Below are 27,391 nucleotides of genomic sequence, written 5' to 3'. Positions count from 1 at the left end.
TCTTGTTCTAGTTTTGAGTTGTAACTCATGAGTTGTAAATAAATAGAAGTGTGATGATCATCATTATTAGAGCATTGTCCCTTTTAAAAAAGAAGAAAGGCCAAAAAGAAAGAAAAAATAAAGGCCAAAAAAAGGCCAAAAAAGGCCCAAAAAAGGGGGGACAATGCTACTATCTTTTCCACACTTGTGCTTCAAAGTAGCACCATGTTCTTCATATAGAGAGTCTCATTTTGTTGTCACTTTCATATACTAGTGGGAATTTTTCATTATAGAACTTGGCTTGTATATTCCAACGATGGGCTTCCTCATAATGCCCTAGGTCTTCGTGAGCAAGCAAGTTGGATGCACACCCACTAGTTTCTTTTGTTGAGCTTTCATACATTTATAGCTCTAGTGCATCCATTGCATGGCAATCCCTACTCCTCATGTTGACATCAATTGATGGGCACCTCCATATCCCGTTGATTATCCTCGTCAATATGAGACTTTCTTCCTTTTTGTCTTCTCCACACAACCTCCATCATCATATTATATTCCACCCATAGTGCTATATCCATGGCCCACGCTCATGTATTGCGTGAAAGTTGAAAAAAGTTTGAGATTGCTAAAGTATGAAACAATTGCTTGGCTTGTCATCAGGGGTGTGCAAGATGAGAGCATTTTTGTGTGACGAAAATGGAGCATGACCAAACTATATGATTTTGTAGGGATGAACTTTCTTTAGCCATGATATTTTGAGAAGACATGATTGCTTTGTTAGTGTGCTTGAAGTATTACTATTTCTTATGTCAATATGAACTTTTATTTTGAATCATTTGGATATGAACATTCATGCCACAATAAAGAAAATTACATTAAGAATTATGCTAGGTAGCATTCCACATCAAAAATTCTGTTTTTGTCATTTACCTACTCGAGGACGAGCAGGAATTAAGCTTGGGGGTGCTTGATACATCTCCAATGTATCTATAATTTTTTATTGTTCCATGCTATTATATTACCCGTTTTGGATGTTTATGGGCTTTACTTTACACTTTCATATCATTTTTGGGACTAACCTACTAATCGGAGGCCCAACCCGAATTGCAGTTTTTTTTGCCTATTTCAGTGTTTCGAAGAAAAGGAATAAGAAACGAAGTCCAAACGGAATGAAACCTTTGGGAGCAATCTTTTTGGAACAAATGCCAACCAGGAGACTTGGAGTGGGTGTCAAGCAACAAACGAGGCGGACACGAGGGTGCACGGCGCGCCCCCCACCCTCGTGGGCCCCTCGAGCGTCAACCGACCTACTTCTTCCTCCTATATATACTCCCGTACCCTGAAAACATCGGAGGGCACCACGAAAACCTAATTCCACCGCCGCAACCTTCTGTATCCGCGAGATCCCATCTTGGAGCCTTCGCCGGTGCTCCTCCGGAGGGGGAATCGACCACGGAGGGCCTCTACATCATCTCCGAGGCCTCTTCGATGAGTTGTGAGTAGTTTACCACAGACCTTTGGGTCCATAGTTATTAACTAGATGGCTTCTTCTCTCTCTTTGAATCTCAATACCAAGTTCTCCTCGATCTTCTTGGAGATCTATTCGATGTAACTCTTTTTGCGGTGTGTTTGTCGAGATCCGATGAATTGTAGGTTTATGATCAAGTTTATCTATGAGAAATATTTGAATCTCCTCTGAATTATTTTATGTGTGATTAATTTATCTTTGCAAGTCTCTTCGAATTATCAGTTTGGTTTGGCCTACTAGATTGATCTTTCTTGCAATGGGAGAAGTGCTTAGCTTTGGGTTCAATCTTGCGGTGTCCTTTCCCAGTGACAGCAGGGGCAACAAGGCACGTATTGTATTGTTGCCATCGAGGATAAAAAGATGGGGTTTATATCATATTGCATGAGTTTATCCCTCTACATCATGTCATCTTTTTTAATGCGTTACTATGTTCTTCATGAACTTAATACTCTAGATGCAGGCATGAGTCGGTCGATGTGTGGAGCAATATTAGTAGATGCAGAATCGTTTCGGTCTACTTGTCACAGACGTGATGCCTATATACATGATCATGCCTAGATAATCTCATAACTATGCGCTTTTCTATCAATTGCTCGACAGTAATTTGTTCACCCACCGTAATACTTTATGCTATCTTGAGAGAAGCCACTAGTGAAACCTATGGCCCCTGGGTCTATCTTTTATCATATAAGTTTTCCATCTACTTTTATTTGCATATTTTACTTTCCAATCTATATTATAAGAACACCAAAAATATTTATCTTATCTTATTATCCCTATCAGATCTCACTTTTGCAAGTTACCGTGAAGGGATTGACAACCCCTTTATTGCGTTGGTTGCGAGGTTCTTGTTTGTTTTTGTAGGTGCGTGGGATTTTTGAGGAGCCTCCTACTGGATTGATACCTTGGTTCTCAAAAACTGAGGGAAATACTTACGCTACTTTGTTGCATTACCCTTTCCTCTTCAAGGAAAACCAACGCAGTGCTCAAGAGGTAGCAGACATTTCACAACACAGTTGATGTAGTCGAATTTACTTCGCGATCCACCGATCGAGTGCCGAACATACGGCACCTCCAAGTCCTGCACACGTTCAACTCGATGACGTCCCTCGCCTTCTTGATCCAGCAAGTCATCGAGGTAGTAGATGAGTTCCGTCAGCACGATGGCGTGGTGATGGTGATGGTGAAGTGATCCTCGCAGGACTTCATCTAAGCACTACAAAAATATGATCGAGAGTGTAAAAGGTGGAGGGGGCGTCGCACACGGCTAAGATTATGTCGTGGGTGTGCTAGGCGCTCCCTCCTCATATATATAGGTGGGAGGGAGAGGATAGGCAGCCATGGTGTGCCCCAAGTAGGATCCGAATCCTACTTGGGGTTTTCCCAAGTGGCGCCCCCCTTTCCATAAATTGTCGGAGGGGGAAGGAAAGGGGGAAGAAGGAAGTAGTACTTCCTACTTTTCCTTTTTCCCTTCCCCTCGATCCTTCTCCTCTTTGGCCGACCCATATGGGGGGTGCACCAGCCCCTTGTGGCTAGTGTGTTCCCCTCTTGGCCCATAAGGCCCATATATTTTGCCGGGGGTGCCCGGAACCCCTTCCGATGATCTGATATGTACCTGGTACCCTCTGGAACACTTCCGGTGTTCGAATACCATCGTCCTATATATCAATCTTTACCTCTCGACCATTTCAAGACTCCTCCTCATGTCTATGATCTCATCCGGGACTCTGAACAACATTCGTTCACCAAATCACATAACTCGTATAATATTATATCGTCATCGAACGTTAAGCGTGCGAACCCTACGGGTTCGAGAACTATGTAGACATGACCGAGACACCTCTCCGGCCAATAACCAATAGCGGAACATAGATGCTCATATTGGCTCCCACATATTCTTTAAAGATCTTTATCGGTCGAACCGTTATGATAACATACGTTATTCCCTTTGTCATCTGTATGTTACTTGCCCGAGATTCGATCGTCGGTATCTTCATACCTAGTTTAATCTCGTTACCGGCAAGTATCTTTACTTGTTCCGTAATACATCATCCTGCAACTAACTCATTAGTCACTTTGCTTGCAAGGCTTGTTATGATGTGTATTACCGAGAGGGCCCAGAGATACCTCTCCGATACTCGGAGTGACAAATCCTAATCTCGATCTATGCCAACTCAACAAACACCTTCGGAGATACCTGTAGAGCATCTTTATAATCACCCAGTTACGGTGTGACATTCGATAGCACACAAGGCATTCCTCTGGTATCCGGGAGTTGCATAATCTCATAGTCGAAGGAATATGTATTTGGCATGAAGAAAGCAATAGCAATAAAATTGAATGATCAATATGCTATGCTAACGGATGGGTCTTGTCCATCACATCATTCTCCTAATGATGTGATCCCGTTCATGAAATGACAACACATGTCTATGGTTAGGAAACTTAACCATCTTTGATTAATGAGCTAGTCTAGTAGAGGCTTACTAGGGACACAGTGTTTTTGTCTATGTATCCACACATGTATCAAGTTTCCAGTTAATACAATTCTAGCATGAATAATAAACATTTATCATGAAATAAGGAAATATTAAATAACAGCTTTATTATTGCCTCTAGGGCATATTTCCTTCAGTCTCCCACTTGCACTAGAGTAAATAATCTTGTTCACATCGCCATGTGATTTAACACCAATAGTTCACATCGTCATGTGATTAACACCCATAGTTCACAGCGCCATGTGACCAACACCCAAAAGGTTTACTAGAGTCAATAATCTAGTTCACATCGCCATGTGATTAACACCCAAAGAGTACTAAGGTGTGATCATGTTTTGCTTGTGAGAGAAGTTTAGTCAAGGGGTCTGCCACATTTAGATCTGTATGTATTTTGCAAATTTCTATGTCTACAATGCTCTGCATGGAGCTACTCTAGCTAATTTCTCCCACGTTCAATACATATCTAGATTTAGACTTAGAGTCATCTAGATTAGTGTCAAAGCTTGCATCGACGTAACTCTTTACGATGAACTCTTTATCACCTCCATAATCGAGAAACATTTCCTTAGTCCTCTTTAAGGTAACTAAGGATAATTTTGACCGATGTCCAGTGGTCTACTCCTGGATCACTATTGTACCCCCTTGCCAAACTCATGGCAATGTACTCAACAGGTTTGGTACACAGCATGGCATACTTTATAGAACCTATGGCTGAGGCATAGGGGATGACTTTCATTCTCTCTTTATCTTCTGTCGTGGTCGGGTTTTGAGTCTTTACTCAGCTTCACACCTTACAATACAGGCAAGAACTCCTTCTTTGACTGATCCATTTTGAACTCCTTCAAAATCTTGTCAAGGTATGTACTCAATGAAAATCTTATCAAGCGTCTTGATCTATCTCCATAGATCTTGATGCCCAATATGTAAGCAGCTTCACTGAGGTCTTTCATTGAAAAAATATTATTCAAGTATCCTTTTATGCTATCCAGATATTCTATATCATTTCTAATCAACAATATGGCATCCACATATAATATCAGAAATGCTATAGAGCTCCCACTCACTTTCTTGTAAATACATGCTTCACTGTAAATCTGTATAAAACCATATGCTTTGATCACGTCATCAAAGCATATATTCCAACTCCGAGATGCTTGCACCAGTCCATAGATGGATCGCTGGAGCTTGCACACCTTGTTAGCACCTTTAGGATCGACAAAATCTTCTGGTTGCATCATATACAACTCTTCTTAGATATATCCATTTAAGCGATATAGTTTTGACATCCATTTGCCAGATTTCATAAAATGTGGGAATTGCTAACATGATTCGGACGGACTTAAGCATCGTTATGATTGAGAAAGTCTCATCGTAGTCAACCCCTTGAACTTGTCAAAAACCTTTTGCGACAAGTTGAGCTTTGTAGACAGTAACATTACCATCAGTGTCAGCCTTCTTCTTGAAGATACATTTATTCTTTATGGCTCGCCGATCATCGGGCAAGTCCACCAAAGTCCACACTTTGTTCTCATACATGGATCCTATCTCAAATTTCATGGCCTCAAGCCATTTATCGAAATCTGGGCGCATCATAGCTTCTTCACACTTCGTAAGTTTGTCGTGGTCTAGTAATATGACTTCTAGAACAGGATTACCATACCACTATGGTGCGGACCATGCTCTGGTTGACCTACGAAATTCAATAGTAAATTGATCTGAAGTTTCATGATCATCATCTTTAGCTTCCTCTCTAGTTGATGTAGGCATCACGGGAAAAAATTTCTCTGATGTACTACTTTCCAATTTGATTGAAGGTACATTTACCTCATCAAGTTCTACTTTCCTCCCACTCACTTCTTTCGAGAGAAACTCCTTCTCTAGAAAGGACATATTCTCAGCAACAAAGATCTTGCCTTCGGATCTGTGATGGAAGGTGTACCCAATTGTTTCCTTAGGGTTTCCTATGAAGACGCACTTCTCCGATTTGGGTTCGGTCTTATCAGGCTGAAGCCTTTTGACATAAGTGTCGCAACCCCAAATTTTAATAAACGACAGCTTAGGTTTCTTGCTAAACCACAGTTCATACGGTGTCATCTCAACGGATTTAGACGGTGCCATATTTAACATGACTGCGGTTGTCTCTAATTCATAACCCCAAAACGATAGTGGTAAATCGGTAAGAGACATCATATATCGTACCATATCTAATAAAGTGTCGTTACGATGTTCGGACACACCATTATGCTGTGGTGTTCCAGGTGGCATGAGTTGTGAAACAATTCCACATTGTTTAAATGAAGGCCAAACTCGTAACTCAAATATTCGCATCTGCGATCAGATCGTAGAAACTTTATTTTCTTGTTACGATGATTCTCCACTTCACTCTGAAATTCTTTGAACTTTTCAATCTTGTGTTTCATCAAGTAGATATACCCATATTTACTTAAATCACCAGTGAAGGTGAGAAAATAGCGATACCCGCTGCATGCTTCAACACTCATCGGACCGCATACATTGGTATGTATTATTTCCAGTAAGTTATTAGCTCGCTCCATTTTTCCGAAGAATGGAGTTTTAGTCATCTTGCCCATGAGGCATGGTTCACAAGTATCAAATGATTCATAATCAAGTGATTCCAAAAGTCCATCCATATGGAGTTTCTTCATGCGCTTTACACCAATATGACCTAAACGGTAGTGCCAAAAGTATGTTGCACTATCATTATCAACTTTGCATCTTTTGGCATCAATATTATGAGTATGTGTATCACTACGATTGAGATTCAATAAACCATTCACATTGGGTGTATGACCATAGAAGGTTTTATTCATGTAAACAGAATAACAATTATTCTCTAAATTAAATGAATAATTGTATTGCAATGAACATGATCCAGTCATATTCATGCTCAACGCAAACACCAAGTAACATTTATTTAGGTTCAACACTAATCCCGAAGGTAGAGGGAGCGTGCGATGGTGATCGTATCAACCTTCGAATCATTTCCAACACACATCGTCACCTCGCCCTTAACTAGTCTCTATTTATTCTGCAACTCCTGTTTTGAGTTACTAATCTTAGCAACTGAACCAATATCAAATACCCAGGAGCTACTACGAATACTAGTAAGGTACACATGTATATCAAATATACCTTTGTTTACTTTGCCATCCTTCTTATCCGCCAAGTATTTGGGGCAGTTCCGCTTCTAGTGACCATTCCCTTTGCAGTAGAAGCACTCAGTTTCAGGCTTAGGTCCAGCTTTTGGCTTCTTCACGGGAGTGACAACTTGCTTGCCATTCTTCATGAAGTTCCCTTTCTTTCCCTTGCCCTTTTTCTTGAAACTAGTGGTCTTGTTAACCATCAACACTTGATGCTCTTTATTGATTTCTACCTTTGCTGATTTCAGCATCGCAAAAAACTCGGGAATCGTTTTTGTCGTCCCTTGCATATTATAGTTCATCACGGAGTTCTAGTAGCTTGGTGATTTTGACTAGAGAACTTTGTCAATCACTATCTTATCTAGAAGATTAACTCCCACTTGATTCAAGCGATTGTAGTACCCAGACATTCTGAGCACATGCTCACTAGCTGAGCTATTCTCCTCCATCGCTTAGGCAAAGTACTTGTCAGAGGTCTCATACCTCTCAACATGGGCATGAGTCTGAAATACCAATTTCAGCTCTTTGAACATCTCATATGCTCTGTGGCGTTCAAAATGTTTTTGAAGTCCCGGTTCTAAGCCGTAAAGCATGGTGCACTAAACTATCAAGTAGTTACCATATCGAGCTTGCCAAACGTTCATAACATCTGCATCTGCTCCTGTAATAGGTTTGTCACTTAGTGGTGCATCATTGACATAATTCTTCTGTGCAGCAATGAGGATAATCCTCAGATCACAGACCCAGTCTGCATCATTGCTACTATCATCTTTCAACTTAGTTTTCTCTAGGAACATATCAAAAAACATAGGGGAGTTACAACACGAGCTATTGATCTACAACATAATTTGCAAATACTATCAGGACTAAGTTCATGATAAATTAAAGTTCAATTAATCAAGTTACTTAAGAACTCCCACTTAAACTGACATCCCTCAAGTCATCTAAGTGTAACGTGATCCAAATCAACTAACCCGTGTCCGATCATCACGTGAGATGGGGTAGTCATCAAAGGTGAACATCTCTATGTTGACCATATCTACTATATGATTCATGTTCGATCTTTCGATCTCTAGTGTTCCGAGGCCATGGCTGTACATGCTAGGCTCGTCAAGTTTAACCCAAGTATTTCGCGTGTGTAAATCTGGCTTACACCCATTGTATGTGAACATAGAGTCTATCACACCCGATCATCATGTGGTGTCTCAACACGACGAACTGTAGCAACGGTGCATACTCAGGGAGAACACTTTTACCTTGAAATTTTAGTTAAGGGATCATCTTATAATGCTACCGTCATACTAAGCAAAATAAGATGCATAAAAGATTAACATCACATGCAATCAAAATAGTGACATGATATGGCCATCATCATCTTGTGATTTTGATCTCTAGCTCCAAAGCATCGTCATGATCTCCATCGTCACCGGCTCGCTTGATCTCCATCGTTGCATCGTGGTCGTCTCGCCAACTATTTCTTCTACAACTATCGCTAACGCATAGTGATAAAGTAAAGCAATTACATGGTGTTTGCATTTCATACAATAAAGAGACAACCATAAGGCTCATGCCGGTTGCCGATAACTTTTACAAAACATGATCATCTCATAGAATAACGTATATCACATCATGTCTTGACCATATCACATCACAACATGCCCTGCAAAACAAGTTAGATGTCCTCTACTTTGTTGTTGCAAGTTTTACGTGGCTACTACGGGCTTCTAGCAAGAACCGTTCTTACCTACGGCACAAAAACCACAATGGTGATTTATCAAGTTTGTCATTTTAACCTTCAACAAGGACCGGCCACAGTCAAATTCGATTCAACTAAAGTAGGATAAGCAGACACCCGCCAGCCACCTTTATGCAAAATTAGTTGCATGTCTGTCGGTGGAACCAGTCTCATGAACGTGGTCATGTAAGGTTGGTCCGGGCGCTTCATCCAACAATACCGCCGAATCAAAATAAGACATTGGTGGTAAGCAGTATGACGATCACCGCCCACAACTCTTTGTGTTCTACTCGTGCATATCATTTACGCATAGACCTGACTCTTATACCACTGTTGGGAAACATAGCATGCAATTTCAAAAAAAATCCTACGCTCATGCAAGATCTATGTAGGAGATGCATAGCAATGAGGGGGAGAATATGTCTACGTACCCTCGTCGACCATAAGCGAAAGCGTTTCACAACGCAGTTGATATAGTCGAATTTTCTTCCCGATCCACCGATCGAGTGCCGAACGTACGGCACCTCCGAGTTCTGGACACGTTCAGCTCGGTGACGTCCCTCACCTTCTTGATCCAGCAAGTTGTCGAGGTAGTAGATGAGTTCCGTCAGCACAACGGCATGGTGACGATGATGGTGAAGTGATCCTCGCAGGGCTTCGCCTAAGCACTACGAAAATATGGCTGGGAGTGTAAACGATGGAGGAGGGCCGCCGCACACGGCTAAGATTATGTCGTGGGTGCGCTAGGCGCCCCCCTCCTCATATATATAGGTGGGAGGGAGAGGGGAGGCAACCATGGGGCGCCCCAAGTAGGATCTGAATCCTACTTGGGGTTTTCCCAAGTGGCGCCCCATTTCCATAAATTGCCAGGGGGGAAGGAAAGGGGGAAGAAGGAAGTAGTACTTCCTACTTTTCCTTTTTCCCTTTCCCTCTTTCCTTCTCCTCTTTGTCCGGCCCATATGGGGGGCGCACCAGCCCCTTGTGGCTGGTGTGTTCCCCTCTTGGCCCATAAGGCCCATATCTTTTGTCGGGGGTGCCCGGAACCCCTTCCGGTGATCCTATATGTACCTGGTACCCTCCGGAACACTTCCATTGTCCGAATACCATCGTCCTATATATCAATCTTTACCTCTCGACCATTTCAAGACTCCTCGTCTTGTCCGTGATCTCATCCGAGACTCTGAACAACATTCGGTCCCAAATCACATAACTCATGTAATACTATATCGTCATCGAACGTTAAGCATGCGAACCCTACGGGTTCGAGAACTATGTAGACATGACCCAGACACCTCTACGGTCAATAACCAATAGCGGAACCTGGATTCTCATATTGGCTCCCACATATTCTACGAATATCTTTATCGGTCGAACCGTATGACAACAAACGTTATTCCCTTTGTCATCGATATGTTACTTTCCTGAGATTCGATCGTCAGTATCTTCATACCTAGTTCAATCTCATTACCGGTAAGTCTCTTTACTTGTTCCGTAATACATCATCCTGCAACTAACTCATTGGTCACTTTGCTTGCAAGGCTTCTTATGATGTGTATTACCGAGAGGGCCCAGATATACCTCTCCGATACTTGGAGTGACAAATCCTAATTTCGATCTATGCCAACTCAACAAACACCTTCGGAGATACCTGTAGAGCGTATTTATAATCACCCAGTTATGTTGTGACGTTTGATAGCACACAAGGCATTCCTCCGGTATCCGGGAGTTACATAATCTCATAGTTGAAGGAATATGTATTTGACATGAAGAAAGGAATATCAATAAAACTGAACGGTCAATATGCTATCTAACGGATGGGTCTTGTCCATCACATCATTCTCCTAATGATGTGATCCCATTCATCAAATGACAACACATGTCTATGGTTAGGAAACTTAACCATCTTTGATTAACGAGCTAGTCTAGTAGAGGCTTACTAGGGACACGGTGTTTTTGTCTATATCTCCACACATGTATCAAGTTTCCGGTTAATACAATTCTAGCATGAATAATAAACATTTATCATGAAATAAGGAAATATAAAGTAACAACTTTATTATTGCCTCTAGGGCATATTTCCTTCGCATAGCTAGTAGCTAGATGGCTTCTTCTCTCTCTTTGATCTTCAATACAATGTTCTCCTCGATGTTCTTGGAGATCTATTCGATGTAATCTTCTTTTGCGGTGTGTTTGTTGAGATTCGATGAATTGTGGGTTTATGATCAGATTATCTATGAATATTATTTGAATCTTCTCTGAACTCTTTTATGCATGATTAAGATAGCTTTGTATTTCTCTCTGATCTATTGATTTGGTTTGGCCAACTAGATTGATATATCTTGCAATGGGAGAGTGCTTTGTTTTGGGGTCAATCTTGCAGTGTTCTCACTCAGTGACAGTAGGGGTAGCGAGGCACGTATTGTATTGTTGCCATTAAGGATAAAAAGATGGGGTTTTTATCATATTATTTGGATCTATCCCTCTACATCATGTCATCTTGCTTAAGGCGTTACTCCATTCTTGTTAACTTAATACACTAGATGCATGCTGGATAGCGGTCGATGTGTGGAGTAATAGTAGTACATGCAGGTATGAGTCGGTCTACTTGTCACGGACGTGATGCCTATATTCATGATCATTGTTTTAGATATCGTCATTACTATGCGTTTTTCTATCAATTGCTCAACAGTAATCTGTTCACCCACCGTATGCTTTCTTCAAGAGAGAAGCCTCTAGTGAAACCTATGGCCCCCGGGTCTATTTTTTTACCATATTATTTCAGATCTATAAAACCAAAAATCCAAAAATATCTTGCTGCAATTTATTTACGTTTACCTTTTTACTTATCTTTTATAACTATCTCTATCATATCTCACTCTTGCTAGTAACCGTGAAGGGATCGACAACCTCTTTTTCGCGTTGTGTGCAAGTGTTTGTTAGTTTGTGCAGGTGCATCTATTGGGGACTTGCTTGTGCCTCCTACTGGATTGATACCTTGGTTCTTAACTGAGGGAAAGACTTATCTCTACTTTGCGGCATCACCATTTTCTCTTCAAGGGAAAAATCAATGCAAGCTCAAGAAATTGCAATCATACCGACGTAGTCCTCTTACTAAACTCTCCAACGCAATAAACACAAGCATGACGTACGTTATTATCTCTTCAGAGAGCCCGAACCTAGGTATAATCATGTGTCCTTGTTACCATCGCTCCTAGACACCTAGCTTAGGATCCCCTACCCCGAGATCTATCGATTTAGGTTCACGGTGAGCTCCATAACCTCACCTTCTCTCCATCACCAATGACAACTGATATCTCTATCGTCATTGGTGTAGGGGTTCCCGAGGCCAATCCAAGACTTAGAGTCGTCCGTCCATTCAAGCCAAAGCCATCGCAGGCGAAGAGCGGGAACAAAATTTTCCAGGTTAAGGATTCCAAGGACAACAAACTTTATCCCACCAGGTCTTACATTTGCACCAAGGCCTTGTCGCTAGCCGCCCAAAGGCACGCATGCCGAAGCTTATCAATGTAGCATAGAACAACAAATGGGGTTGTCCAACGGGGTGAGGTGGTAGATGACAAGCGAGGTGGGCACATCCTTTACCAAAACATTTCTCCCGATTGTGGTAGTGTGCCTGCCACACCACGACATCGACTTGGCTGCCACCTTGTCCTCAAAGGTGCTGCAAATCGCTACGCCTAATGCAACCAGTGGTAAGCGGGAGCCCAAGGTATCTTATGCGGAAAGCGGGTCTAATTGTCAGGAAGTCGCGGAGCACATCATTGAGGTCAATCCCATGGCATCGGATCGGCACCGTCGAGCTCTTCTAACAGTTAGTTACCAGGCCCTTGACAATCCCAAAGTGGTGGAGGATCAAGGCAAGCTTCAAGACGTCGTCTTTAGTTGCGGTCACAAAAAATAGCCGCATCTCCCGCACATAGCGATGCCCTGATCATGCGCGTGCGTCCCCCGAACCTTGGAAGGAGGCCGATGGTGGTGGCATGCTCAAGGACGTGGTTGACGGGGCCTGTCGTCATTACAAACAGCAGAGGGGAGAGGGGGTTGCCCTGCCGCAAGCCTCCCCCCGTGAGGAATGGGGGTGCCAACAGTGTCATTGAGCAGCACATGGAAAGAAGCTGTCGATAGAAGTTCGTAAAATCTTACTAGAAACATCCAGGAAATATGTGGCCAGCTTGGTAAGCTATCAACCAAAAATTGCAAACACCCACAAAAATCTATGGCCAGGATGCACACAGGAGCTCACTACATTGGCAAGGATGTCACGGCACACAAGAGCTGCCACAATGGCGACGGCGACGCGGCAGAAGAAGAAACTCGTTTTGACATCATCCCTGAGGTCATCCGCCGCACATGGGACACCACACAAGCGAAGAAACATCTCACGCACTCCAACAGAAGCACACTGTGCCTGACCTGTTGGTTCGTGCGGTCCTGTTCGTTCTTTCAGTCCAAATCACCGTTGGGCAGCTGGCCTGGGCACACCCGCCTCGGTGCTGCTTAAACCAGACCAGTCATAGCGACCGACGCAGCCGTCTCGCCAAACTCGCTCCCTAGAAGTACTTTGGCTCTACATTTGGCTGTGGTGGGGCCAGCACGTATATGCAGCTACTTACGTAGTTTTCGATTATCCAGCAGAGAGTTGGAAGGATTAGTAGTTGACCTTGGCAGTATTTGTTTATCAGTCTTGTGAAAACCGTGCACGCCTCAAGATCGGACGGAATGGCTCACGCAACAGGCCAGCAAATCACAAGCCACCATAATTTCTCCACCATATATAGTTATATAAGTACTAGTACTAGTAGTATATACACAAGTCAAAGTGGCTTGCGTGACAACGAATAGATTATTCGGAGGGAGATGCAAGTATATCTCCCAGCGGAAAATTCAGAATCGTTTCTCAGAAAAGCACATCTTATCGGCGTGAAAAGGCGGGAAGGGGATTTTATGCTAGGCCAAGAACGAAAGCGGAGCAGAGGCCGGCCGGGGCCGCGCGTGTGTGGCCAGGAATCGGAATCGGACAAGTGCTCCGAAAAGATATCTCACTAGTCACTGCACCGAAATCGTAGACAATCCAAGCAAATCGGACCATCAAGCGGCTAGCTGGATACATCAGTGTCAGCCATTGTCCCTTCGCTTCAAATGGTTGACACTTGCAATGTTTACCGCCGACGCAAACCAACAATTTCCTCATTCTCACTTGGATTAAAGAAGACAGAAACTCCACACCAGCCACTTGTCTCTACCAAGTGCACGGAGAGGGGATCAACAAGACAAACTCAGCCTTTTTCTCTTCCACGGTAGTACTAACATAGATGCAGGTTGTTGCGAGATAGCAACACGACGATATGGAAGCATCTTATCGGTATAAAATTGCCTCAACACGTATATAGCTTAACTGAAGGCAGGTGCACGTATGACACTGTTATTATTCCGACCACTGCACCATGGCGTACATACAGACCATGATGCAAACAGAGTAAGTATAATAAATACTATGAGCACAGTTTACTTATCTGCCCCATGGTTACTTGGCGGACAGAGGATTCCTCGACTTTTTCCTGAAGAGCATGAAAGCCAGGGAGCCAAGCAGCGGCCACGATGTCACCAAGGCAACGTACGCGAGGAGCCAGACCGACCTCCCTTGGTACCGGGCGAGCTTGTTTACGGATCTCTTGACGGGAGCGATGGCGTCGCGGATCTTATCAACGTAGCGTTCCTCCCCTTGCTGCTTTGCGTACCCTGCAGCTGCAGGGCTTTGAGCGGGCACTGTATCTGCATCCGTGACGCTTTTGTTCTCCACTTCCTTGGCTTGTTCATCATGTTGTGTGCTGTTCACCGTGGCATCCGGCTTCAGATCATCGGTGATCTGGCTAGAAGGGGGGCCATCGTTTCCGACCGGAGCTATCATTCCGTCTGCAAGGATGTTGACGTACGGGCTCTTGTCAATGGACGACTCCAGTGAAGAATGCAAGACATGATCTTCCGCCTGCATTCAGTTACGGCATGAACAAACCAAAAGACCATTACCAAAATTGGGTGCGCAACGATATCATAAGATGAGCTCAGTTCACTTGGAGCCCCTTTTTATTCAAAGTTTCCAAAACACATTTTGGTGTTCCTAAAGAGATCTGTTTTATTTTTCCTTTTTTTTTGCACAAGTACATATAGATTTAACTATTTTACATGCATGTAGATCACATCTTTATGTATTTTCAAAATTTCCCTGAAACTTTAAAGTATGTTTTTCATTTCTTGAAAATTTCGAGCTCCAATGGACCCAGGAGGCAAAACACCATCCATGAACCATGATATAGTGACACACCTTTTGTCGATGCATGTACGAGCTGTCGTGCAGAGCACAGAGGAACTCAGACACAGCTCCGACCCACCTACAAAGTATATCAATTAAATCATGCAATAAACATACTCCCTCCGTTCCCAAATATTTGTCTTCCTAGAGATTTCAACAAGTGACTACATACGGAGCAAAATGAGTGAATCTACACTCTAAAATATGTCTACATACATCCGTATGTTGTGTACATTTGAAATGCCTAGAAAGACAAATATTTGGGAACGGAGGGAGTACAACTCACATGGATATACTAGACATTTCAGATTTAGTACGATCATCAATACCATAGTTTTCCAGCAGTTAGTCCTTGAAAAAATGCAAGATGGCCACCATTCTGAGTAGTCGCCAAAACAATGTTCTTGTTGGCTCTAAATCAAATCAAGATGCTTTCAATGAGTACATACTGGCAATCATGTACATGCAATGGACGTATTCACATTATACATCCTGTGAAATATAAAATGACGTGCGAGCAAGAGAAGCAGCAGGGTATGTGAATCAAACATAAGGAATGTGATGGGATAGAAACATGTACAGAGAAATTTGTTAAGAAGTTAAGAGAGCTAGATGTGGAATAAGAGGATAACTAGCGCATGTGTTTGAGCTTATTTTCTCATCCATTGGATCAATTCCTTATGTATGCTCTGGATTGATTGGATCAAACTCAGAAAGAACTCATGCTTTAACATTGGTATAGAAAATATAAATTTCAGGAGAATGCTTGTTACAAGGAAAAAAAATTCACCTGCATTCATCCCAAGGAATTGCCTCTCTTGTGCAAAGGGGGTCATCCAAAGCACTTATACAAAGCAAGGGAACTGACACATTACCAACAAAACTAGCACTGCTGCACCGGCGGTAGTAGGTATCCACAGTCTGAGAAACAAGAAAAATTACGTGAGCAATGAGATTCTCCCATCATTCAACAGCAAGCTGTTCTTAATCTTATAATCATAGAGCAGTGGGCATGTGATTTAAGCAACAGGAAGAGTAAGACATCTGATTGATGACAGAGTCAGGTAATGAGCAAAGCTAGGCAACTGGTGCGTGCTAGGAAGGTACCTCATATTTTGCAACAATGCAAGTGGCATGGTGGTCAAACTCCCGGATAGAGCGTGACTGAAAAAATGAAAAAAAATGAATATCACACGTCGTGAATAATCCCTCTAAATGAATTCTCCCAGTTATGAAGTAGCAAAGTAGTCAAACTGTTGGCAGCATTTAAAGTAGAGAGGTAGCTAATTATAAAACGGTGCATGCCAACAAATCGGTGTTCTGGCTCCACAAAGGGAAAGCGACCAAATTAACAGAAGGACAGTTTCAGTATAAATCCCACAAATTTATTCAGTGCCTGAAACAATTTTGCAGCAGAGCGAGTCAAACCTTTTTAATACCCTCCCAATTTGCAAGGCGAGCCAAGACAGGTTGATGTCTGCAAAAGGGGAAAACGTAAGGCATCTAAGAAAGGGCCCTCTTGCTCAACAGCCATCATATAATCGATTACAAGTTTTAGTGCCACGAACTACAACTTGGATCTTTTGTCATTATTCCTGTCACCACTGTGCAAAGGGTACTAACATAGTGAGATCAGATCAGAAGTGCAGTATGGACAATAGACTTGTACCCAGTGCCTCTTGCAACCAAAAAATGGAAAATATAGAGCATTTCTAGGTTCTGTTCTAGCTCCAGACTGCTAAAGGAACCAATACACTTGCATAGACATTGTTTTATTTTTGGCAAAGCTGCAGAGATTATTGGATAATGGGAACATATCACACATTTGCTCAAACCTGTACAAAATATAGTTTTTCCCCTTGTACAGACATGTATTACCAAGCTGTAAAAGAATTAGAACTACAAAAAATGGCATCACTGAACTAGGGTTACATAGACAAAGTTTATCTTCTGTCCTCAAGTGAGACTTTAATTTATTAAAAAAACTAAATTTAGGTTATATACACATGGTAGGAATCTACAGGAGAGTATAGCAGTAGCACCAAAACCAAAACAGTAAGAATGACGTCAAAACTGGAGATTCGGTAAAAAGAGTAATGTAAAAATGCTTACTAAGGACCGGATACTTACAGCTTTGCATAGCCCTTTAGACCAAATGCAAGGGCTTTGTCATAAAACCGTTGCACAAGCTTACGGGAAATAAATCTGTCACATACCTACAAAATTGAAGTTAAATGACAAAATACAATGATTCTAAGCGCTGAATTGGTGTTGCACTGATACAATGATGCTAAGTGCTGACTTGGTGTTGCTCTGTGGAAGCAATTGGGTAAACTTGGTAGTACAGAAGAGAATCCTTGCCATTCTATCGAAATGATTTTGCTAGGACTCAAAAGAGGAGGTTAAGAATTGATAACTCTGTAATAGTAAAGCAAAAACAAAATTTGATACTTAAATTTACTGCTGCGGCCTCCCCTAACAGTTTTCGGTAAACAAGAAAAAATCAAAAGCACTTCCAGAAATCTCCCCAGATGCCACCCTAACCCTAAGTCACCAATAAATCAAAACATATGAAAGATTATTCATAGGTTCTTTGAGCAGTGAATCTCTTTATTCATGACAAATACATTCTTCTCAGGAAGGTGGTGCCAAACTAAGTTCAAAATTAGTGAGAGTTGCAGTAAATTGCATATGCAGTTATAAGTAATATGTACTACAGTTAATCAGGTCCAGCAACTAACCACCAGATCCCATGGAGAACAAATAGATGCAGCACCAGCCAGAGGAGTACTCTCACCTTCTTCTCCAAGGTACTTGACCTGGGCAAAGATGTGTATTCAATACACATTGTCAGTACATATATCAAGATTGCTCTTAGATCCAGTGACATACTTTAGCATTTATTAAGATAATAAGCAAGAGCAGCACGGGAGTTAGTGAACACAATAGTAGAAATCCACATTACCTAAATGATAGATCTGACAAGGATTGCCAAATGATCCTTACGGGGGTTTTGGCGAGAGAAAAAAGGGTAGATTTGCATTAATTATGTGTGTATAATTTTTCTTCAAAAAACTACTTAGTTTAACATCATATGTGGAGGGAAGACTTAATAGAATAGCTGGTTTCAGACACTTCCTGGATGGTACAGTCTAGTTTCTTACGTAGTATGTAAAGAAGTTATAGTTTTAAAACTAAATCAAAGTCAAATACAAAGGTCCAAGTGGTGTTAGTAGACTAAGCAACTAACAACTGTTCAATCGTCACTTGTGGTAGAAAATGAAAGGCAAGTTTAGACAAAGATAACATACCAGAATATTGGCACCTATGCTTGTACCAACACAGAACATCGGAGCCTTTGGATACTTGCGATGGAGATAATTAATAACTTCTCGGACATCTTCTGTCCATCCACCATTGTAGAGGCAATCTGACTGCCAGGCAAATAAAATTTATGGGTGAGTGATGGTGAATGTCCAAATCAATTCATTCAGTGCAAATCAAACTTCTTTCTGCAGTCTACAACTTTGACTTTCGGCATGTTCTGGTCATTTTAAGGTAACCAGGTTTATAGCTCAAGTAATAGACATTAATCTTCTTGACAATTTACAGGTGACAAGCGAACTCCAAACAGTAATCAAGAATTTGTAAGTATGCAGCAAGGTGACAGGGAGATTGCGAAGTGAAATACAAATAACTGGAAATGTAAATTATATAACTGAACTTACTGTAATGGACACACCACCAAGACCCCTGTGGTTACTTACAACAACATTCCACCCTTTTCTTGCCATGGAATGAACCAAGTGTTTTGCATACTGCAATAGCCAACTAAATCTTTAGAATGGTTACCAAATATAGTAATAAGTTATCTAATCATGAAACCCAGAGCTCTTCAAAAATGCAACACAGGTATAACTGTATAAGCCAACATCAGAAAAAGGTTAGAGACTAACAGCAGCATCAGAATCACTGGTTAATCCAGGGACGACAACTAAAAGGGGTGTTGAAGAATCTTTTGAAATGATCTCATCTGCATCTGCCAAGCTAAAAATGTCAGACACCACCATATATGATATATACAATTCCACAATATGCGAGCCCCATACCCTCCAAATCAAAGGCCAGCAGCCAATCCAAAGCAATGGTTCCACCATCACGAACTGTGTACAGTTGCCTGCAGTATAGAGGGTATAATCGGTCCATTGTCAACCAAAAAAATGAGGAAAGTGATTCTTGTGCTCCTCCAGAATCAAGAAGTCATACATCATGAACAAAAAGAGATAATGCATTGATCTTTATCATATTGGATAGCAATAACAGCAGCCATGAAGAAATAATACATAGCCAAATTAAATCACATGAGTTGATTGTTTTGCGTTCACAGAACCAGCAACTACAGTCCGGCGTGTAGTTAGATTTGTAATACAGTAGCAGAATAATTGCCAGTGCAGACTGTACTAAAATTTACAAAGGGACACTATAATCGGATAGTTTGCAATGTTCAAGAGTACAATGCACTTGTACTAACTAATCTCTACAAGGATCTAGCCTAACCTTTTGTAGGTGAAGGACGGCGGTCTCCCATGGATTCCCAGGAACAATGTCTGCAAATGCGGGCTCGCAAGCCAAGGCGTCGCCAGGTACCTGCATCCATCGTCATAACACAAGCACAGTCAATCTCAGGCAGCCATGACGAAATGCCGGAAAACAGTCAGTCGCACCAATGCAGCTTTGACCACGAATTGCGGTGGCCGAGCGATTAGACTGAAAACCCCAGGCGGCATTTAATTTAATTATTATTCGGGTCCTGCTATTTCTGACGCGACCGAGAAAATTTGCCGATCAGGCCCAGGGCCTGGCGCCTGGCGGCCGTGTGTGTGTACCTGCCGTGGAGCGAGCGGCACTTGGAGGCGACGCAGTGGTAGATCTCGGAGGCCGGGTGGAAGGTGAGCTCGACGCGGCGGCCGCGGAGGCCGCGGAGGAGGTCGCCGATGACGTGGAGCTCCACGAACCGGTACGCGAGGACCGACACGGCGACGAGGGCCGCGAGCGCGTAGTGCTCCGCAGGGACCAGCGCCGCCGCGCGGCGCAGCAGCTCGCCGGCCGACTCGGCTGCCATTGCGGGGCGCGGGGATCGGACGAGACGAGGCCGGGGGTAGGGAGGGAGGGAGGAGCCGGGAGAGAGGGAGAGTGGGAGCAGTGGTATATATGGAAGGTTGTTCGAGCGGCAGTTTCCAGGAGCGGCGGAGGCCGCGACCCACGCGACGGACGGAGATGCGGGGCGGACCCGACGCGAGCCGGAGGACGAACACGAGAGCGAGACGTCGCGTCGCCCTCTCTGTCGCCTTTAGGCAAAAACCGTCGCTCAGGACACGAGGCTCCTCCCTCGCGGGTCCCCGATTTGGGCGGAGGTTGCTGCGGTTGAACAACCACGTACGTACGGACTTGTCACGATCCTTCTTTTCTCGGTGAGGAGGAGCTCATGATCTTTCTCCCGCTTAGGAATAATCTCCAAGTCATGTCCTCTTTGCTCTAGATTCTTTACTTCTAATAAACATGTAGACGACTAGGCAGTAGCCTAGTGGCGCTTCCTTGTAGACCGGGGTTCGACTGCAGTCGGAAACGAATTCCCGCGATCTCACCCGGGTGGGCTCCTTCTATAAAAATATGTCCTGGGTGCTAGTGTTTATGGATCTTTTTTTTAGTAAACATGTAAAGCCAAGATACTATGAACATTTTAACTTTTTTAGTAACACATGACATTTTAACTACCGCGGTAACATACATTTGGGCCAAAACGGTATAAACAACATGTTATGTATAGATAATAATGCAGGTAGAAAGGTGTGGCTTAAGCATCCCAAGGACATTGTCAAGATAAATGTGGAATAGATGTGGTCATGCGTGACAATCGTCGTATTTTCATACAGTTGCTAGAGAGTGAGTGGACCGTTGATCAATGTGGCTTCATAGTGACTGAGTTGTCTTACAATTGCCTAATAAAAATTGTTTGACTTAAAAAAAGGTATATAGAAAGATGCCATAAATGACTGGATCAATGATCAACCTGGCTTCGGTAATCTTGACAATGAGAGTACCCCGAATCGCGGAGGACTATAGCGATATGTCACCTCTTGTTGCTTTCTCGTTATGCCCTCTTGTGAGTTGCTCAATCTCTATTCTTGTTACATAGTCCTCATGTTCAATCACTATTCTTGTTGCATAGCCTAGATTCTAGTCTCTCCATGGCTTGCCCGAAACTCATGGCATCTTGTCGGAGGACTATAGCGATATCATCTCCTCTTGTCGCTTTTAGGCAAACCGTCATGACATGAGACTCCTTTCTCGCAAGTCCCGACTTTGGGCTGAGACAAGCATTCTCGTACTTGAACAACCGCGTTTTTCTTGGTACATCATGATAGTACGAGGAAAACAACCGCACGAGTGTGCTTGTCATGATTTTTTCTTGTTTTCTATGTCTTGAGGGGTATAAGATTTTCTTTTCTTTTCTCGGTGAAGAGGAGCTTATGATCTTTCTCCTGCTTAGGCCTTGTTCGTGTAATACCATCATGTCATTCCCAGTGGGTTTTGCCTCGGCGGGGGGTTGGATCCGATCTGGCTGCCTTTGGTTAGACCTGACTAGGATTAAACCCCTCCCAACCCTCATGGAAACTGTCGGGAAACAACTCATGTGTCCCACCCCGTGGAACCAAACCACGTCTCTCTCTCTCTCTCTCTCTCTCTCCACTAGTAGAAAAAGGGTCAAATGTGAAGCACATTAGTGCCAGTTTGTAAAAAAACCGGCACTAATGTGATCAATAGTGCCGGTTCGTGGCTGCGATCAATAGTACCGGTTCGTGTTGAGCCTTTAGTACCGGTTCGTGCCACGAACCGGTACTAAAGGGGTAGTGGCAGGCTGGCGTCAGGCCGGGTCCCCACGAGCCCCTTTAGTACCGGTTTGTGTTACCAACCGGTACTAAAGGTCTAACCTATAGTACCGGTTCGTGCCACGAACCAGTACTAAAGGGGCCAATTTTCAAACTCTACCCCCCCCCCCCGTGTATCGCCATTTCAGTTTTGAAAAAATCAAAAGAAAATGATAAAAACTTCAAAAAATAAAATCCTTCGAGAGGTAGTTATATTACTATATCTACTAGTTAGGAAAATTTGAAAACTTAAATTTGGACATGTTTTGCAAAAAGTGTAGGGAAAATGTAAAACGGCTATAACTTTTGCATACGATGTCGGAAAAAACGTATAATATATCAAAAAATTCAGCACGAAAATCCGCATCCGATAGAGACAGCCTACGGTCTGTTTGGAATTTTTTAGAATCCTCAAATTCGAAAAGGAAAAAAAGATATGGTCAAATTTTAGTTTTTAAAGAAAAAATGGTTAAATTTGGTCAAACTACTTATTCAAGAAGTATTAATGTTACTACATAATTATTCAAGAATATTAGTGTTACTAAATAATTATTTCAATTTTTTGAATTTTGGTCAAACTATGGTCAAACTTATTCAAGAAATATTAGCGTTACTAAATAATTACTGTTTTTTTTAGAATAATAGTTTCAAACTCAAACGGTGAAATGTGTGACTTCATGCTCAAGCTAAACTTCTGAGAGTTAATAGGATTGACATCTTACTATTGTCAGAAAAACAACAAGTGCAGACTCGGAAACGAAGGAGAATAGAACCTGAAAGTTAAGCGTGCTCGGGCTGGAGTAGTGAGAGGGATGGGTGACCGGTCAGGAAGTTAGATGATTTGGAATGAGTGATCCACACTTGAGCAGTTAAGAGAGGTGATCAGAGACTAAATCATCAAATAATTCAGAAAAATTAAAAATAGAAAAAAAAACAATTTTTTTTTCAAAATTTTCAAAAAAAAAACTTTATTACCGGTTGGTAACACCAACCGGTACTAAAAGTCCCCCATACTAGGACGCGAGCTCACGCCACGTGGTGGCACTTTAGCGCCGGTTCGTGCCGAACCGGTACTAAAGGGGGGGGGGGGCTTTAGTGCCGGTTCTATAACCGACACTAAAGGCCCTTACAAACCGGTTTTAAAGCTCCAGTTTCTACTAGTGCTCGGTTCAGCATCGGCACTAATGATGGAGGGCAGCGACAACCCTACCGAGGGAGACGACAACGGCATGCGTCCTCCACCCTCTCCCCGTCCAACTGTAATGGCGCGAACAACGATGGTGACCCAGAGTAACAGTGACACGTGTTTCTTTGTGACGGGAATGGCCCCATTGATGAAGCCCCTCTCCCCAATGGTGGAATAGTAAGCCCTTTCCCCTCCTCTTGATTCGCCTCTCATCCCCTAAATTCCAAGGGTTCTTGATCTCATTAATCATCACCGGTTAACAAAATTAATAAATTAGTGTTGGATGGAAGTGGTTAGTACGTACTGTAATGTAGAAACTGACACTAGTGCATGTGTGCATGATCATTAGCCAATCAACTATACAGTGGCGGAGCTAGACAAAATCAATTGTGGAGCAAGACATAATATGACTATTTAAGGCTCACAAAGGCTAAAATTTTCCCATCTAAGGGCATCTCCAAAGCGGACCCTCAAACCTCCCGTATATGTCCGGGCCATGGTGTTCGGACCACCTTTTCCCATTTTTGCTACCAATCGAGTCCCCATAGTGTTCGCGGACCAGTTCGCATGTCCGAAATTCAGTATAGTGAAAGCAAATTCGTGGCTGGTTTGCGGGCGTTTAGATATCCACTTAGCCAACAAAAAACATCCATGTGGTCCTCCTCTCCCCTCTCTCGCCTCCCAACCACACAACACATGCATGGTCCTCCTATCTCTTCTCTTGCCTCCCAAATGAACAAATGAGGATTATTAGCGAATAAGCTTTGGATGGCTCTCTCCTGCATCACTGTCCGTAAATTGATCCCCACCGGTCCATGGAAGGATACGGTGTCCGATTTGGGAGTCAGCGTTGGAGATGCCCTAAGCCCTTCAATAAAAATTTCTCCGGAAATTGGGTTTATAGTTGGGGGCAATGGCCCCCTCAACTTAACACATAGCTTCGTTGATGAAGCGGAGAACACAACTTCACAATTTTTTAGTGGAAGTGTCGTCATTTATTTAGATGTGGAATTGAGAAACAGTATAACGGAGCTAGCTACGGCTCACCGCAGCGATTTCATTTGTCAGCCGTCGGATCGTGCTATTTAACGTTGTTGATCTTACAGGTCCCACGACTTGAGTTTCTGAGTCCGTTACCGCATCAAGGGGCCGCTACTCTGAGGGCCGACCTAGCCAACCTCTCCTTAATCGGGCCGACTGACTGTTAAATCATAGATAGGCCCAAAATGTTGGTAAACAAGGCCCGTACCGTGCTTTCCATCTCTCTCTCTGTCTCGATCATACCCCAAAATAATCTCTTTCGAGCGATCGATTTGTCCCGACGTTGTGCATCCCTACGTCGGAGGAATAATGGAAGGTAGCTTGGACGTCTCCTTCCATTACTGCTGCTCGGAGTGGAGGCGCGTTACTCATTGTTTGCCTTTTTTTTGCCTTTGCTCCCTTATATATGGATTAGAGTATTGTATTTCCTCTTGCTTTCTGCAACTACCATTCTTGCTAGCTCTTTCTTGCAGATTTCCCGATATTATTTCGTTTTTTCTTTGGCATGGATAGAAGCCTACCCCTATCTTGATTCTATTCCGGCTAGTGCATATACTGTTTGTAAATTAATGGACGAGAAGCTGCTTGGATGGGCTCGGGTGGCTATGGCGGCGTTGTCTACTGTGTCGCATCCCTTCACCTCGTCCGCCTCCCCTCGGACTGTTCTTTCTTGTTCTGCATGTTATTTGATAGACCTTTTGTTTTGTTTTTATATTGATAAAACATTTGAATCACGTGAGGGAATATCCTTGTGATGAGGAAGGCCAAGAATCGGTACTGAAATTATGAAATATGCACAGCTATCATGTTGGGTTGTGAACTTGCAATTTTGTTCCGTTATCATCTATTAGCATGAAAATTGTCCGAGTGTGATGATTTATGCCTGAGTAAGACCATCCTGGCATGATTTTTGCGTTGATCAAATGTTGATGATCTGGTGATCTGTCGAGTTGAGGATTTCATTTCTGTCATAACCATGCTTATGGTAGATTTGTTCCTCCGATTAGGACTAACATCGTTTATGCTTGATGTACTCAGGAAAAGTTCACTCGCAGGGTGCTATTTGTTCAGACTTCTAATTAAAACAAGATCTATTCACTTCCCTATTTTGTCTCAAGATTTTGCGTATTATTATACTACTGAAAACCCGATGTTAGGTAGTGAAGCAAATATGTGGTTTCCCAATCAATTATTTATAAATTTCAGTTACTTATAAGAAATTTCTATTACAGTTAATTTAGAATGAACGGGCGCCGCAATGCGCGCCTTTATGGTCTAGTGTAGTATTTATGGGGAGTAGAAATGGGTTGTATTAGGCTCCAGGTCAAAGTTTGAATTATATGATGTTGGGCTGAAACCTAATCTTCTATTTCCGTGGGCTTTAGGCCTTTAGTATTGAAGTATTTAGGCTGCACCAGATTATAATAATTCTTCCTTTGTCCCATATAATATAGTGCACACTGGTTTTCCTGGAAGTCAACCGTCGCAAAGTTTGACCAAGTTTATAGAGAAATTTATCTATTTCTATAATACTCCCTTCGTTCACAAATATAAGATGTTCTACCTTTTTCAGAATCGGATGTATATATACATGTTTTAGTGTGATTGTTCACTCATTTCGGTTTGTATGTAGTCCATATTGAAATATCCAAAACATCTTATACCCCCTTCTTTTTTTATACAAGATCACTTTGTTTTTCCTGTCAAACTTTGACTTATAATTTTGATCAACAAAATATGGTTATATGCCATTAAAAATATATCATCGGAATGTTGTTTGAAATATGCATACTTTTTGCGGCATATAATTCATATTTTGTTTGTAAAATTTACGATCAGAGTTTATATCGTTTTGACTTTAAAAAGGCATAATACACACTGTATTGTTGGACGGAGGAAATGGATAATAAACATTCACCAGTAAAAAAAAGCTTTACAAAATGGCCCCATATCCCCCGCACTGGATCCGCCCATGCAACTATAGTACTTCCTCCGTTCCTAAATATTTGTCTTTCTAGAGATTTCAACAAGTGACTACATACAGAGCAAAATGAGTGAATCTACACTATAAAATATTTCTACATATATCCGTATGTGGTAACCATTTGAAACCTCTAAAAAGACAAATATTTAGGAACGGAGGGAGTATGTAGTAGTAACAAATTCGTAACAGCAATGCCCCTATAAATTTAATCACGAGCATGACCATGCTCCCTAAAGCTGCACCCATGAGACAACTGTTGTGTAATGAACACAACGGGATCAAAGGCAAGGTAGTCAGCTGTGAGGAGACGAATTTCTATCATAGGTTAGGAAGGATTAATCGCCAGCGAAATAGCAGCTATTGTAGTGCTATCGCCGATCTGAAACTGCCCTATGATTTGCATGACTCATGAAATCGTGGGAGATCGTGCCATTCATGCCTTAACAATCGCTGCAAGTTTCTCTACCGCAATTTCCTTTCTTCCGCGATTTATTCCGTGTATGCCAGAGAGACGGACCTTCAAGTGATAACATACCGGTTTTCTATTAACTGATAATTTAGTTACTTTTGCGTCAAGAAATCCATCCTTTTTTGTTACTTTTTTACTACTAGTCGACTGAAGCTGGAAGAGAAGGTCACGGTGTCAGCTAAATCTCCATGCAGCATTATCTTTCATCGATGACCAAAGACTGTTCTCATGAAAGCTTAGGCAAAATTCAGCTTAATTAATTACTCCATGCAGCAGCATCTTCCATTGATGACCAAAGACTGTTCTCGTGAAAGCTTTGACAAAATCCACTCGGTCCATGCTAGTGTCGTTGTCTTCGGTGCAGCCGGCTGCTCCCACGACGCGCAGAATATTCTGAACGCTGTAAAAGTACTCCCTCCGTTTAGGTGTATAAGTCACATTAGAAAGAGCATCACAACCTAGGTGGATTGAGATTGGATGAGAAGGAGCACGGCAAGCAAGGAAACTTCCAATCACAATGCTGGTTTAAAACAAAAATAAAATTAGCATT

General features: G+C 42.4%; 1 protein-coding gene across 3 annotated transcripts; it reads right to left on the bottom strand.

The window, feature by feature from the left end:
• Positions 1–14,190: 14,190 nt before the first annotated feature.
• LOC119277754 (phospholipase ABHD3-like) lies at positions 14,191–20,579 on the bottom strand. 3 transcript variants are annotated; one of them, XM_037559075.1, is made up of 14 exons: positions 20,119–20,578; positions 19,790–19,879; positions 19,342–19,409; positions 19,189–19,265; positions 18,961–19,050; positions 18,544–18,666; positions 17,974–18,051; positions 17,363–17,448; positions 16,661–16,709; positions 16,340–16,396; positions 16,023–16,153; positions 15,562–15,645; positions 15,245–15,311; positions 14,191–14,908 (listed from the first exon to the last, which is right to left on the bottom strand). In XM_037559075.1, exons 1-14 carry the CDS (start codon positions 20,352–20,354, stop codon positions 14,447–14,449), a joined length of 1,698 nt encoding a protein of 565 aa, XP_037414972.1. In that variant the 5' UTR covers positions 20,355–20,578; the 3' UTR covers positions 14,191–14,446. The 3 variants fall into 3 exon arrangements, with proteins under 3 accessions (XP_037414972.1, XP_037414971.1, XP_037414973.1); XM_037559074.1 differs by having other exon boundaries at positions 19,189–19,271; positions 20,119–20,575; XM_037559076.1 differs by lacking the exon at positions 15,562–15,645 and having other exon boundaries at positions 19,189–19,271; positions 20,119–20,579.
• Between the last annotated feature and the right edge of the window lie 6,812 nt (positions 20,580–27,391).

Source organism: Triticum dicoccoides, chromosome 3B, assembly GCF_002162155.2.
Source record: "Triticum dicoccoides isolate Atlit2015 ecotype Zavitan chromosome 3B, WEW_v2.0, whole genome shotgun sequence".
Lineage (NCBI taxonomy): Eukaryota > Viridiplantae > Streptophyta > Magnoliopsida > Poales > Poaceae > Triticum > Triticum dicoccoides.
This window is presented reverse-complemented; position numbering and strand designations above follow the sequence as displayed.